Source organism: Nerophis ophidion, linkage group LG15 (assembly GCF_033978795.1).
Source record: "Nerophis ophidion isolate RoL-2023_Sa linkage group LG15, RoL_Noph_v1.0, whole genome shotgun sequence".
Classification (NCBI taxonomy): Eukaryota; Metazoa; Chordata; class Actinopteri; order Syngnathiformes; family Syngnathidae; genus Nerophis; species Nerophis ophidion.
In genome coordinates, this window is record NC_084625.1 from 18,900,752 (window position 1) to 18,917,559 (window position 16,808).

The 16,808-nt window shown below is 40.3% G+C and overlaps 1 protein-coding gene across 9 annotated transcripts in view; it reads left to right on the top strand.

The window, feature by feature from the left end:
- Positions 1–16,808, top strand: part of zgc:111976 (mediator of RNA polymerase II transcription subunit 1-like) — a 29,854-nt gene that overhangs the window by 801 nt on the left and 12,245 nt on the right. For 7 of the 9 annotated variants that reach the window (XM_061921640.1, XM_061921642.1, XM_061921641.1 and 4 more), the window contains exons 2-10: positions 40–73; positions 140–225; positions 3,407–3,482; positions 11,966–12,020; positions 12,090–12,216; positions 12,299–12,327; positions 14,555–14,626; positions 14,694–14,768; positions 14,847–14,923. In XM_061921640.1, the coding sequence (XP_061777624.1) occupies positions 40–73; positions 140–225; positions 3,407–3,482; positions 11,966–12,020; positions 12,090–12,216; positions 12,299–12,327; positions 14,555–14,626; positions 14,694–14,768; positions 14,847–14,923 (631 nt within the window). The remainder of the gene's footprint in view (positions 1–39; positions 74–139; positions 226–3,406; positions 3,483–11,965; positions 12,021–12,089; positions 12,217–12,298; positions 12,328–14,554; positions 14,627–14,693; positions 14,769–14,846; positions 14,924–16,808) is intronic. The other 2 variants (XM_061921645.1, XM_061921646.1) reach the window with 1 other exon arrangement.

A 16,808-nucleotide genomic window follows, 5' to 3' on the forward strand; every position in this document is an offset into this window, starting at 1 on the left:
TCATGGTAGCACACTGATAATTGATCAAATGGCTTGCAGGTTTGTACCAACGAGGAAGATTTTCAAAGGGCAGGTAAAGGTGAAAAAAAAACAGCTGTTATAAAGCACAATGGGTTAAAGCAAATGTCTTCTTTTGCAGTGATGAGCTCCATCCTATCAGAACTGCATTTAAAATATGCATCAAAGACTTGGAATGAGACTTTTCAGCTGGTTAGAAGATGCATGGTAAGACTTTTTAAAGGCATCTTCTACTTTTCACATTAGAAAAATTATGAGAAACACTTTCAACCTTATTGAAAAGAAGATATTCTTCATCTCAGTATGTTAATAATGACTGAATTAATTAATTATATATTACAAAACTGTTGTATTACTCATCCACGGATTTCATTTTACTATTTTACTATAAAAAAGGTCAGTAAATGAATGTGTATATTTGTAAACGCTCTGACGTGGGAAATAAGCTCTGCATCTTTGTACTCTTTTTCAAACATGATGTGATGTGAAATGATATGAAATTGTCTGATGTATTATGTTGCAAGTATGTTCATGTTTGAAATAAACTAAGAAAGAAAGAGAATGCACGCTGCAAATTGTTTGCCACTTGCCAAGATTTAAAATTTTATCTTAGACTTACTTTGACTAATATATTTCCTTTATTTTCATTCAAATTTGAGCTTGACAGTACAGACAAGAACAACATTTTGCTGCATTAGCATGTGGTAGTGCAGGTCAAAGAGCAAGATAAAGTGCAGATATAGATTTATTACTCTACAGATAAATATATTGCACTTTTGCATATGCATCCAGGTTTACGAATGTATGTTATATTGTCTTTGACTATGCCTACACTGAACCGGATAACCCCTTAAACAAGTAATTATTTAGTCCAAGGCCAGTGAGTTAATCCGTTTTTTGAGGGGAATTGTGGGGTTTTGGGGACTTTTAATAAATGTCCCGAGTTTTAAGAACTATTTACCTATTGACTTTACACCATAGCAAGATTAAAGAAATAACTATTGAAATAATGTATTTGGTTTTCTTCTGCAACATCCTGAGGAGGCTTAAGTTAGGAATTGCAAGATGAATAATGCTTGTTTTCAGAATAAAATACTTATTTTTAACTTAAAAGTCATGCTAATTTATAGATCAGGGGTCGGCAACCTTAAAATGTTGAAAAAGCCATACTGGACCAAAAATACAAAAAAAAATCTTGTCCGAAATACCAAAAAATGTAAAGCCTCATATAAATGTTAAAATGAAGGCAACACATGATGTAAGTGTCTATATTAGCCTACTATCAAAATGACTGTCGCTGTCTAATGCAAATCTTTGTTGACAGAAATGTTGAATTATAATATTTATTCTACACGTTTTTACAACATTGGAAAACATTACTAAAACGTAGGCTTTTCAGAGGGTATAATAACTCCTGGAAACGACTGGCTTAGAATGATCAAAGGTAAAGATGCGTGCGTTCAAGTTGAAGGAAACGGATACTACGAATAAAATGAGCTCACATATACCTAAAGTACGAGGCATAATGACGCGTTATGTATATACAGCTGGCATAAATAGCATGTTGGCATCGATTAGCTTGCAGTCATGCAGTGACCAATAATGTCTGATGAGCACGCCACACAAGTTAATAACATCAACAAAGCTCACCTTTCTGGATACGCACAGCATACAATGTTTGATGGACAAATACAGACAAAGAAGTTGTCGCATAAAACACGTCTTTCTGTGGCAGCATCAAGGAAAGTTGTACATGTAAACAAACAAGAAGTTTCGAAATTAGGACAAAATTGCGCTCGCCAAATACTCGTCAGTGAAGCATGTTTAATGTAAACAGTGGGATTTCTAGCAGTTAGGAAGGTTTGTGTCATGTTTGTCAACCTACAGAAACCATATAAATACAAAAAGTAAATATTTTTCCTCATCTTTTTCTTTTTTCATACGTTTTGAACAAACTCCAGGGAGCCACTAGGGCAGCGCTAAAGAGCCGCTTGTGGCTCAAAAGCCGAGCGTTGCCGACCCTCGTTGTAGATAAACAACTTGTAATTTAGGATGTCTTATCAAGTAAAATTAACTAGGTGCTTGCACAAATAATTTCACTTGTATTGCTTCCTAAAATCTAGTGTTTTATCTTATATTTTGAGGATTAAGCACTTAATGTGATATAAATGTGGTGCCTCCATTTATTTGCAATTGAGGGTACCTGTTGTGCAGCAATATACATTTAACACCTTGCAACTTCTCGAATGAGCTGAATTCCCCATATACGTTGTATACCATGGGTGTCAAACTCTGGCCCGCGGGCCAAATTTGGCCGCCCGTGTAATTTAATTTGGCCCTTGAGGTGATATCAAATTAAGATTAGAGCTGGCCCGCCGGTATTGATGCCTCTGTAACACTGCATTCGCCGCTGATACTCATACTTGCCAACCCTCACAAATTTCTTGGGAGACTCCCAAAGTTCAGTGCCCCTCCCGAAAATCTCCCGCGGCAACCATTCTTTCGAATTTCTCCCGATTTCCACCCGGCCAACAATATTGGGGACATGCCTTGAAGGCACTGCCCTTAGCGTCCTCTACAGCCTGTCGTCACGTCCGCTTTTCCGCCATACAAACAACGTGCCGGTCCAGTCACATAATATATGTTGCTTTAACACACCAAGTGAATGCACTGCATACTTGATCAACAGCCATAAGGGTCACACTGAAGGTGGCCGCATAAACAACTTTAACACTTTTACAAATATGCGCCACACTGTGAAGCCACACCAAACAAGAATGACAAACATATTTCGGGAGAACATCTGCACTGTAGCACAACATTAACTCAACAGAAGAAATACCCGGAACGGCTTGCAGCACTAACTCTTCCGGGACGCTACAATATACACCCCCACTACCACCAAACCCCGCTCCCCCAATTTTTTATTTACATTTTATTTAATATGCCATTGATATTTTTTACTCATTATTATCATTTGAAACTCGATTTTGTTTGTGACTATAAAGCTACTTAAGCCTTGCTTTTTTAATATTCAATGCAAAACTTGTTTGGGTCCCTATTAAAAGGTTAATTTGTTAAACGTTGGCCCTCGGCTTTGTCCAGTTTAAAATTTTGGCCCACTCTGTATTTGAGTTTGACACCCCTGTTGTAGACAATCCTCCTAGAAAAGTGGAATCAGTTTTGTCTGCACGAGGCGGAAGGTAACTAGGAACATTGAACACAGCAAGGTGCATTAAAAGGGCCGTCCCAGTGTGTCAATACTCACGTGGTGTATGCTGTAATGGGTGGGGGAGATGCATCTGTTTACACAAAAGCTTGCACTGTCGCACATCTGCTCCATTGTTTGCATACTCATCCCCCTTCTCTCCCTTATCTTGTAATGTAGGACACCGCCAGAGATGACTCCAAACCCTGCGAGCCACTTGTTCGGGCTCTCAAAAGGCTGCAGGAAGTGCTTAACGGTGAACAAAATCCCAAATATATTGCCTTTTATCGGTCAATCCAAAGTTTGGAGACACTTTCTCATTCATTAGCACGTGCATGTGTCTTTATACTTTTGACTGCCATTGTAACTGAGCAGATATGTGTGCAAAGTTGGTGTAAAGGCAGATCCAGCTTTACTTTACATCTGGTGCCTTTCACACAGGCTCTAGCAATACAATATTATTCGTAGTAATGATTATCTATGTATAATTTGCTTTTTTATTTGAAACAGACACAAAAATTGGTAGCAACCTTTTTAATTAATTTTTTTTTTTTTAAGTAAATCAAAGATGGAAGGTGTTTGTTTTTGTTTTATATACTGTATTGATGGGTTTTTTGATGTCACGTCGGGCTCATCTTTGACTCATTAAGTATGCGTGGTGGTCAAGCCAGCGTCTGTTGGGTATTGGCGACATTTAGCCTTTCTCGAAGAAAGACGTCCTATGCTTACGTTGTTTTCGGCTGTACGAACCGTTAAAATCGCTAAAAGGGTCAGAGTATTTTCAGAGTTCCTTGAAAAGGTAATCAAGAAGGGCGGAATAGTGCAAGATTTAAAAAAAAAAAACACAAAAAAACTCCACACACTGATCAGAATTGAAGATTGCATGAATTTGCAGTGATAACATTTTATCAAATTAGTTTATTTCGGTCCTATAACCAACCATTTTGTGTGATCAATTTAACAGCACAGATTATAATATACGTATTAACAAAAATACACATACACACAAAAAGAAAAATGACCGAAAAAGGAATAGGCTGAATCCAAGGCTTATATTTGCCTATGCTATACCATCCATCCATCTTCTTCCGCTTATCCGAGGTCGGGTCGCGGGGGCAGCAGCGTAAGCAGGGAAGTCCAGACTTCCCTTTCCCCAGCCATTTCATCCAGCTCCTCCCAAGGGATCCCGAGGCGTTCCCCTGCCAGCCGGGAGACATAGTCTTATACATTCACTGAAAATTAGATTGCCTGGAACATCAACGTTCAAAAAATCAATGGGATGAAAGTAATCGTTGCTATATTTGATCATTTTCCATTATTTCACCTTTTAAAGGCTTTCCTAAAAACCTTAACAAAGAAGAACATGTCTTCAACTCATCACTGAGCTTGTTCCACCATTTAACTCCATCCATCCATTTTGTACCGCTTGTCCCTTTCGGGGTCGCTGGAGCCTATCTCAGCTGCATTCGGGCGGACGGCGAGGTACACCCTGGACAAGTCACCATCTCATCACAGGGCCAACACAGATAGAAAATATTCACACTCGCATACACACACTAGGGCCAATTTAGTCTTGCCAATCAACCTATCCCCAGGCGTATATTTTTGGCTGTGGGAGGAAGCCGGAGTACCCGGAGGGAACCCACGCAGTCACGGGGAGAACATGCAAACTCCACACAGAAAGATCCCGAGCCCGGAATTGAACCCAGGACTACTCATGACCTTCGTATTGTGAGGCACATGCACTAACCACCTGTGCCCTCCTAAAACTGAAATGCATTTTTATGTTCTATTCAATCTTACTTTACGTATTTAAAAAATCAATACCCTCCTGTGAACTATAGTTTTCTCCCCTTGATTTAAATAACCTAAAAATACAAGCTGGAAGGATGTGGTTTATATGAAACGCAATTTACATTGTTTTTAAAAACACTATATGAACTATTTAATGCATTAGAACTTATGAAAAATGGATTGGTAGGTTCATAGTAGCCTTTTTTAAAGTTTAATTATTGGGTCTAATGTTTGTTTTATAAACATTTCCCCAAACTTCAACACAATATGTTGGATATGGAAAAATAAAAGAATAATATAACATATGCAGACATTTCTGATCACTTTAGGGGTTTATTTGGTATACTTAACTTATTATTTCCCATTTAAGTATTATCTTAATTGTATTTCTTAACACTTTTTCTACAAGTGTTTTGAAAAGCACCATCTTGGTGAGTCTAAATAAAAGAAAGCAAATGCGAGAAAAACCCAAAAGAGTTGATTTTTACCAAAGGCAGCAAACATAAACTAATCTGTCTGCCCATACACAATGTTACAATCTATTGTTATGTTTTGATAAAGACGGGTGTGAACTCAATGACACAAAGTTAAATCATTAAATGCAACATTACCCGAGCAAAAACGATGCATATTTATCCTAGAGACAAAAAATGTTGTAGACTTCCATGCTTTTCCAAGTTTTCATCTGCTACGTCGTTTAGAATGATGTCTGGAGCACAATAGTTCGATAGGTCTGGGTACGCGCCTGATGTATGATCCTTCATATCGTTCGATAAATGTTTTTTTGATAAAGTATCAGGATCTATACCATTGTATGGTTAGATTTTTGCTTGTATCTGCTTTTTTTGCAGGAAGATCTAGGCCCCTTGTGTACTCAGTTTGCACACTACTTGCTGCACAACAGCGTTTTGTTACATGAAGTCACGTAACAAAATACAAACAATATATCGAATCAAATATGAAGACAAATAAAAAGCTTAATAGATTTTTGAAAATACATTTGATTGATTTATATTTATTGGTTCCCGTTGGATACATTCATTTTCACAGCCGTACCTACTCAGTGGCCTAGAGGTTAGAGTGTCTGTCCTGATATCCGTAGGTTGTGAGTTCAAACCCCGGCCGAGTCACACCAAAGACTATAAAAATGGGACCCATTACCTCCCTGCTTGGCACTCAGCATCAAGGGTTGGAAATTGGGGTTAAATCACCAATGATTATTCCCGGGCGCCTTACCGCTGCTGCCCACTGCTCCCCTCACCTCCCAGGGGGTGATCAAGGGTGATGGGTCAAATGCAGAGAACATATTTCACCACACCTATTGTGTGCGTGACAATCATTGGTACTTTAACTTTAACATTCAAAAAATAGACATTACACATCACAAACCAAAATAGCAAAAAGACATCATACATGACCAACACATTTACAGGCTTGTCGGACAGGTTTAGCTATAGCTGCAGGGATAAGGGAATTTGATAATTATGTACCAGCACCCTGATGGTAGTGAGATGATGTATTGGTGTCGTTGGTGAGTCATATCCTGGACTATTGTGACAGGTTTAGTAGTTTTACATGGATTTGTGCTTGCAGGAAAACAAACGTAGAGGAAGACTGTACTATAAGTTATCCAGGATGTCTTTTGTTTTTGTCCTAACCACAGCTAACATTGAAACGATGGGATATGCATCACTCAAAAGCTGTTTTAAAAAAAAAGTTTTAGTAGTTTCTATAACTTATTAGGTGTCATGGATTTCCACATGATTGTCAATTAACAATGCCATTTTCAGACAACTGTTTGGTCAGTGGACATGGTTTTTATCACCTTTTGATATCTTATTGGTCAGTGGGCGGTACTGTTATTGGCTATAATGGAAAAATATATCTTGCTCCCGAGCAGTTCAGCCCATAGATATTGTTTCAGGACGTTATGCAGTTTTGTAGTGAAGCATATTCTACATCTTCAATCTTTGTTATTATGGTTAAGACAGGCAACAAAGAGATCCTGGATGACTTTGACTTAAATCAGAGTACATTTGCAAAAATTACACTATATTGCCAAAAGTATTTGGCCACCTGCCTTGACTCACATATGAACTTGAGGTGCCATCCCATTTCTAACCCATAGGGTTCAATATGTCAGTCCACCTTTTGCAGCTATTACAGATTCAACTCTTCTGGGAAGGCTGTCCACAAGGTTGCGGAGTGTGTTTATAGGAATTTTCGACCATTCTTCCAAAAGCGCCTGGTTCTTAGTTGCCATTTTAATTAATCCCAAAGGTGTTCTATCGAGTTCAGGTCAGGACTCTGTGCAGGCTTGTCAAGTTCATCCCCACCAGACTCTGTCATCCATGTCTTTATGGACCCTGCTTTGTGCACTGGTGCACAGTCATGTTGGAAGAGGACGGGGCCCGCTCCAAACTGTTCCCACAAGGTTGGGAGCATGGAATTGTCCAAAATGTTTTGGTATACTGGCGCATTGACAGTTCCTTTCACTGGAACTAAGAGGCCAAGCCCAACTCTTGAAAAACAACCCCACACCATAATTCCTCCTCTACCAAATTTCACACTTGGCACAATGAGGTCCGAAATGTACCATTCTCCTGGCAACCTCCAAATCCAGACTCGTCCATCAGATTGACAGATGGAAAAGCGTGATTCATCACTCCAGAGAACGCGTCTCCACTGCTTTAGAGTCCAGTGCCGATGTGCTTTACACCACTGCATCCGACGCCTTGCATTGGACTTGGTGATATATGGCTTAGATCAGGGGTGCCCACACTTTTTCTGAAGACGAGCTACTTTTCAGTTGACCAAGTCGAAGGAATCTACTTCATTCATATATCCATCCATCCATTTTCTACCGCTTATTCCCTTTTGGGGTCGCGGGGGGCGCTGGCGCCTATCTCAGCTACAATCGGGCGGAAGGCGGGGTACACCCTGGACAAGTCGCCACCTCATCGCAGGGCCAACACAGATAGACAAACATTCACACACTAGGGCCAATTTAGTGTTTCCAATCAACCTATCCCCAGGTGCATGTATTTGGAAGTGGGAGGAAGCCGGAGTACCCGGAGGGAACCCACGCATTCACGGGGAGGACATGCAAACTCCGCACAGAAAGATCCCGAGGCTGGATTTGAACCCAGGACTGCAGGACCTTCGTATTGTGAGGCAGACGCACTAACCCCTCTGCCACCGTGAAGCCCTTCATTCATATATATAATTTATATTTAATTATTTATGAAAGAGATGTTTTTGTCAACACGTTTAAGGTGTTTAATGATGACACCCAACTCTACATGCCCCTAAAGCTGACCAACACGCCGGACTGTAGTCAGTTGGAAGCGTGTCTTAATGAAATTAAACAATGGATGTCCGCTAACTTTTTGCAACTTAATGCCAAAAAAACGGAAATGCTGATTATCGGTCCTGCTAGAAACCGACCTCTATTTAATAATACAACTTTAACATTTGACAACCAAATAATAAAACAAGGTGACTCTGTAAAAAATCTGGGTATTATCTTCGACTCAACTCTCTCCTTTGAGTCACACATTAAAAGCGTTACTAAAACGGCCTTCTTTCATCTCCGTAATATCGTTAAAATTCGCTCCATTTTGTCCACTAAAGACGCCGAGATCATTATCCATGCGTTTGTTACGTCTCGTCTCAATTACTGTAACGTATTATTTTCGGGTCTCCCCATGTCTAGCATTAAAAGATTACAGTTGGTACAAAATGCGGCTGCTAGACTTTTGACAAGAACAAGAAAGTTTGATCATATTACGCCTGTACTGGCTCACCTGCACTGGCTTCCTGTGCACTTAAGATGTGACTTTAAGGTTTTACTACTTACGTATAAAATACTACACGGTTTAGCTCCAGCCTATCTTGCCGATTGTATTGTACCGTATGTCCCGGCAAGAAATCTGCGTTCAAAAGACTCCGGCTTATTAGTGATTCCTAGAGCCCAAAAAAAGTCTGCGGGCTATAGAGCGTTTTCCGTTCGGGCTCCAGTACTCTGGAATGCCCTCCCGGTAACAGTTCGAGATGCTACCTCAGTAGAAGCATTTAAGTCTCACCTTAAAACTCATCTGTATACTCTAGCCTTTAAATAGACCTCCTTTTTAGACCAGTTGATCTGCCGCTTCTTTTCTTTCTCCTATGTCCCCCCCTCCCTTGTGGAGGGGGTCCGGTCCGATGACCATGGATGAAGTACTGGCTGTCCAGAGTCGAGACCCAGGATGGACCGCTCGTCGGGACCCAGGATGGACCGCTCGCCTGTATCGGTTGGGGACGTCTCTACGCTGCTGATCCGCTTGAGATGGTTTCCTGTGGACGGGACTCTCGCTGCTGTCTTGGATCCGCTTGAACTGAACTCTCGCGGCTGTGTTGGAGCCACTATGGATTGAACTTTCACAGTATCATGTTAGACCCGCTCGACATCCATTGCTTTCGGTCCCCTAGAGAGGAGGGGTTGCCCACATCTGAGGTCCTCTCCAAGGTTTCTCATAGTCAGCATTGTCACTGGCGTCCCACTGGATGTGAATTCTCCCTGCCCACTGGGTGTGAGTTTTCCTTGCCCTTTTGTGGGTTCTTCCGAGGATGTTGTAGTCGTAATGATTTGTGCAGTCCTTTTGAGACATTTGTGATTTGGGGCTATATAAATAAACATTGATTTATTGATTGAACACAAGCATGTTTAACACATATAGATTCCTTTTGTTTCATGAAGACAAGAATATAAGTTGGTGTATTACCTGTTTCTGATGACTTGCATTTATTTGGAATCAGACTGTAGTGCTGATAACATCCACATTTTCGAATGTAGGAAAAAAAAAGGTTTTCTTTCCATCCAATGCCACATGAAAGTGGTTAGTTTTTGGCATCTTATTTGTCCAGCTTCCATACTCGTTTTTATACATTTTGCAAGAAATACATTGGCGGCAAACTCCGTAGCTTGCTAACTTCTGCACGCTAGCTTTCTGAGACTCTTATTTTGTTAGCGCAGGCAGGATCAATCAATCAATCAATCAATGTTTACTTATAGAGCCCTAAATCACTAGTGTCTCAAAGGGCTGCACAAACCACTACGACATCCTCGGTAGGCCCACATAAGGGCAAGGAAAACTCACACCCAGTGGGACATCGGTGACAATAATGACTATGAGAACCTTGGAGAGGAGGAAAGCAATGGATGTCGAGCGGGTCTAACATGATACTGTGAAAGTTCAATCTATAATGGATCCAACACAGTCGCGAGAGTCCAGTCCAAAGCGGATCCAACACAGCAGCGAGAGTCCCGTTCACAGCGGAGCCAGCAGGAAACCATCCCAAGCGGAGGCGGATCAGCAGCGCAGAGATGTCCCCAGCCGATACACAGGCGAGCAGTACATGGCCACCGGATCGGACCGGACCCCTTCCACAAGGGAGAGTGGGACATAGAAGAAAAAGAAAAGAAACGGCAGATCAACTGGTCTAAAAAGGGAGTCTATTTAAAGGCTAGAGTGTACAAATGAGTTTTAAGGTGAGACTTAAATGCTTCTACTGAGGTGGCATCTCGAACTGTTACCGGGAGGGCATTCCAGAGTACTGGAGCCCGAAATGAAAAAGCTCTATAGCCCGCAGACTTTTTTTGGGCTTTGGGAATCACTAATAAGCCGGAGTCCTTTGAACGCAGATTTCTTGCCGGGACATATGGTACAATACAATCGGCAAGATAGGATGGAGCTAGACCGTGAAGTATTTTATACGTAAGTAGTAAAACCTTAAAGTCACATCTTAAGTGCACAGGAAGCCAGTGCAGGTGAGCCAGTACAGGCGTAATGTGATCAAACTTTCTTATTCTTGTCAAAAGTCTAGCAGCCGCAGTTTGTACCAACTGTAATCTTTTCATGCTAGACATGGGGAGACCCGAAAATAATACGTTACAGTAGTCGAGGCGAGACGTAACAAACGCATGGATAATGATCTCAGCGATGAAGCAGGGCTTTTATTGCGCAGTCTGTCTTTAGGGTTTTGACAGCAGTTACAACGCGAGAGTGTTGAAATAAAGTGTTTTTCGCCCTCCTCTCAGTCATGTTTTTTTTAATAATGATCTGACAGCAGCCACCGACATCTGAGAAGACACTTTGGTGCTGTGAATGTCAATCAAGTGATGAAAATGACATTATAGTAAAGATTGCTGATCACAAATTTTTAGGTTTATTTTTTTAATGCTTGGTTTGCGATCGACTGACACATCCTCCGCGAACGATGTAATGGGCACCCCTGGCTTAGATGCAGCTGCTCGGCCATGGAATCCCATTCCATGAAGCGCTCTGCGTACTGTACGTGGGCTAACTGGAAGTTCACAGGAAGTTTGGAGCTCCGTAGCAACTTTGCACTATGCGCTTCAGCATTCGCTGACCCCTCTCTGTCAGTTTATGTGGCCTACCACGTCGTGGCTGAGTTGCTGTTCCCAAACTTTTCCATTTTCTTATAATAAAGCCGACAGTTGACTTTGGAATATTTATGAGTGAGGAAATGTTTACGACTTGATGTGTTGCACAGGTGGCATCCTATGACAGTTCCACGCTGGAAATCACTGAGCGCGGCCCATTCTTTCACAAATGTTTGTAGACACAGTCTCCATGCCTAAGTGCTTGATTTTATACACCTGTGGCCAGGCCATGTGATTAGAACACCTGATTTTGATCATTTTGATGGGTGGTCAACTACTTTTGGCAAATTAGTGTATGTTTATCGAACTTCTTCACATTTAATTAATATGTAAAAAAAAAAAGTTTGTTTTTACACTACTTAAAAACACATTTGTTTTGTGGTGGTTTCAAATGGGGGGGGAAAAAAGAATGATACATGATTGACAGGAGTTGACTTAAATCCCAACATCAGCACAAAAAAGTCTGCGTGAAAGTAACTGAAGTTGTTTTTACGTTCCAGTGTCTTCCATGAGCGTCATGCGCTCTCGTTTGGAGATGATTGGCAAACAACACGGGTAAAATAAAGAGTCACATTATGAGAAAAGCGACATGACCCTCGATCTAATATTTTTCTTTTTCTGAAGGATGGGCTTCCACTTTACGGAGGCCACCTGCTACCTGACGGCCGACCTGTTCTACCTGGAGGTGGCGCTGCTGCCGTGCGGCGGGGTGGAGGAGGTGAAGGTGGCGCTGCATGGGAGAGCCCCGGTCGTAAGTGCCTGCAAGCCGTTTGTTACAATCGTACATTTCTCATTTTATATTTCTTATTAATATAATCAATCTTGTGTTGCAGAGGAGCGAGGCCTTCTTTCAGCTGCTGAGGTATGCATGGCTTTAAATACTCGTATTTATTTTCAATGTTTAGAAACTTTGTCAGAGATGTGTATTGGAAGTGTGTTGTCCAAAATCTAACTTTTTTTAAATTTATTTTTACATTTAGCTATAATGTAGATCTAAAACGTGTGTTTACAAAACCTGTGTCTGTAGCTTTAATGCTAATGAGCTGTTTATCCTCTTCAAATGTGTCCCATAAGTGCTCCTTATCCGCTTTTTAAGTAACTCTGCACATGTCCAACGTTATAGACAACATGTCACATAAAACAACGTAACATTAAGGAGTGGAACAGGAGGACACAAACGTACGCTTGCATACCAATGTGTGCTAAAGCAGTGGTCCCCAACCTTTTTTGTAGCTGCAGACCGGACAACGCTTGATAATTTGTCATGAAAAAGGGAGGTTTTGGTCATGAAAAAGGGAGGTTTTTTTGGGTTGGTGCACTAATTGTAAGCGTACTTTGTATTTTTTATGTTTTAATTAAAAAATAAAAATGATTAAAAAATAATAAAAATTAATAAAAAATTATTCTATGGCCCAGTACCAATCCGCGGCTCGGTGGTTGGGGACCACTGTGCTAAAGTGCTAACACTACACCCAAATTTTAACAGCAACATCAAACCAGGCTAGCCTATTAGATAAAGAAAAACTAAATTGTCCAACTTGGCTTCCATGTCTGTACCTTTGCTGAAGGATAGTTAGCTGAGCTTTATTTTAAGATGTGTAGCAAAGCCTTGGACAGTAGGTTTTTCCTTTTTGATGTTGTAAAAACCTGCATCTTCCAAAGCAATCATTTGAAGCCACGCTGTTGTAGCACGTGGCTCAGCATTGTCCTGCTGAAATAAGCAGGGGCGTCCATGATAAGCTTTTATTTGTATTCAATGATATAACGGGTTTTTTCTCTCTTCTTGTTTTACGTGAATAAGTGCATTTAAAATGTTCATAAAAGGGTGTTTTATGTGAACAATTACCGTAAGGGTATTTCTAGCCTCTTCCTGCTCTGCCACTCATAAAAATATAATAGTACCTGTCCCCAGAGATAGCCATCGTTTCCCTGTAGCAGGCAGCATTAGTGCTATGCTTGTAAACATTCGTACTGGGATGAAACCCCGGTGTCAGGAAGAAACACAATTTAAAATTTTGATTATGCTGAATTTATTCTTCATTAAATCATTATTGAAATGTTTTCTTCCCAATGAATTCATTTTAGTAGAAATCATGCATTCATCAAAATATGGTTAAAGTTTAAAATTTAAAGGTGAAATGTGATAAAGTTTTTATTTGTTTTAGGACTTTAATATAATGTAATCATATTTAGTCATTAAGACTAGAGATGTCCGATAATGGCTTTTTTGCCGATATTCCGATATTGTCCAACTCTTAATTACCGATTCCGATATCAACCGATACCGATATATACAGTCGTGGAATTAACACATTATTATGCCAAATTTTTTTGTGATGCATTAAACAATGTAACAAGGTTTTCCAAAACAAATCAACTCAAGCTATGGAAAAAAATGCCAACATTGCACTGCCTTATTTGTTATTGAAGTCACAAAGTGCATTATTTTTTTTTAACATGCCTCAAAACAGCAGCTTTGAATTTGGGACAGGCTCTCCCTGAGAGAGCATGAGGAGGTTTAGGTGGGCGTGGTTGGGGGAGGGGGGGGGGGGTTCGGTATGGGGTAGTGGGGGTGTATTATGTAGTGTCCTGGAAGAGTTAGTGCTGTAAGGGATTATGGTTATTTGTTCTGTTGTGTTACAGTGCGGATGTTCTCCCAAAATGTGTTTGTCATTCTTGTTTGGTGTGAGTTCACAGTGTGGCGCATATTTGTAACAGTGTTAAAGTTGTTTATACGGCCACCCTCAGTGCGACCTGTATGGCTGTTGACCAAGTATGCCTGCATTCACTTGTGTGTGTGAAAAGCCATGGACATTATGTGATTGGTTTGGCACGTAAAGGCAGTGCCTTTAAGGTTTATTGACGCTCTGTACTTCTCCCTACGTCTGTGTACGACTCCGTAAAGCCTCGTTTTAAAAAGTCATACATTTTACTTTTTGAAACCGATACCAATAATTTCCGATATTACATTTCAAAGCAATTGTCGGACGATATTATCGACAGTCCGATAATATCGAACATCTCTAATTAAGACCCCACATAAAAATGTTGCAGATGCTAATGGTTTTTACATGTTGCGCCCACAACAGGTCAAAACATTTTGAAGGGTTCTCTGCTAAACTGAAGGACCTCTTCACGCAGTACAACAACCCTGGAGACAAGTACAATTTTGGTATTCAATCATTTGAACAATTGTAGCATTCATCATTTAACCACTTTTTTCATCAGCGTTGTCAAATTCAAACTGTTTGCTGCTCTGCAACACCTCACCAAAGACTTGCAAGAAATGTGCCACTTGCCAAGGTGAGTGACTCCAGACAACGTAATTTTTGAAATCAATTGACAATGGAACTGGGTTTTTTTTTTATATTTTCCTTGCAGGGTTGCAAATGAGAGCTGCTACCAGGTGGATGTGGTGAACAACAGCATACTGGGCTGTTTCATACCTGGAAAAGAAGGTAAACTAAACGCGGCCAAAACATTGTTTCCTAATTATTCCACAAAACTGTGTATTTAAAGGGGAAATGCACTTTTGTTGGACATTTGCCTATATTTGATAAAGACATGACGACGGATGGATATTTTAATGCTTTCTAAATATAAAATAAATATAAATAAAAGTCAGCTGACAGCAGAGACAATGGAAGCTCCACTATTCCGTCCATAAAATCCAATAAATAACAATTCAAAAAGCGCTAACAATACTTAATTTACTTTTTGTGACTTGAATATTCATTAAGTATTAGTGTTATTATAAGCGCCAACGCAGACAAACTATTTATGTCTCCATGTTTACATTGAGTGGTCTGCTACTTCCTCGCTTCCTTGCTCTCTGTACGATTATTGTAGACTATTAATCATGTTTCTCACCTGGACAGAAGAAGTCTGAGTAGGTACTCTGATAAGTTGGTACTCTTTGACAGCCATTTAGGACCCAAAAATGGCCAGAACGACGCGAAAAGACACTTGATCCCCCTCCCATCTGCCTCACCCCATTTCTTTGTGAGGATTATCATTTTTTTTAGTTTAGCCTTTATTTGAAGGGACAATGCACAGAAACATTAAGCTCAAAGACGGCTATGTTGTGCACCCGATAATAGCTAAATAGCTAATTTCCATCTGCAGTCGCTGGCTACCTAAATCAAACAGATACAAAAAGCATGTAATCAAATTATAACAATACAATTATACAATAGCATGTAATTAAATTAAGAAAAGTCATGAAATGCCCTTTAATTGATACATACTTACAGATTACAACCACCCCTCCTTTACGTCAAAACACATAGACAATACAGGCTCTTGTTCACATCTGTCATTTGTAAAAAAAACAACAACAAAAAACCCACCATGACATAACAGACACACCTCACAGCTAACACCAAAATGTTGTCATGCATAAAAATAAGACACATTAAGTTGACAACTTTGATTGCTCGAACCTACTTTGTAAGTTCAATTATGAATGAAGAGTAACCTGTTTAGACTTTTCAAGTTTGTTGTGAGGTCGTTCCATTCCTTTATGGCTTTATATGAAAAGTCTTATTGTGCAAAAGAGGTTTTACATCTGGGTACGCTGCACTGCCCCCTGGTGGATGCTCCTGTGATTCTAGTTGTCACAGCAGATGTAAACTGGACAAAGTGCCTAAATGGCGCCAATGCAGTGTTATTTAGGATTCAATTGGCCGTTCATATTGATGCCAATCTTTGAATGATTATAGTTAAAGTTAAAGTACCAATGATTGTCTCACACACACACACACACACTAAGTGTGGTGAAATGTGTCCTCTGCATTTGACAAATTCCCCTTGTTTACCCCCTGGGAGGTGAGGGCAGCAGCGGGAATCATTTTAGGTGATCCATCCATCCATCCATTTTCTACCTTTTTAACCCCCAATTCCAACCCTTGATGCTGAGTGCCAAGCAGGGAGGTAGTGGGTCCCATTTTTATAGTCTTTGGTATGACTCGGCCGGGGGTTTGAACTCACAACTTACCGATCTCAGGGCGGACACTCTAATCACTCGACCTCTGAGCAGATTATGAGTCATTCTTCATCTAAACTGGAATATAACACGATTCTATCAGTCAACATCCTAATAATAGCATACCTTGAACAGTAAGTGATATTTTATTACGTTTGTTGGCTCTCAAAAAGTCTGCAGTCAGTAATAATCAGTGATGAAAGGGGGAAAAAAAAGTAAACTTAGTGATTTGTTTTTTGAAAATAATGTGCCGCGTATGCCAGGGGTCACCAACCTTTTTTAAACCAAGAGCTACTTCTTGGGTACTGATTAATGCGAAGAGCTACCAGTTTGATACACACTTAAATAAATTACCATAA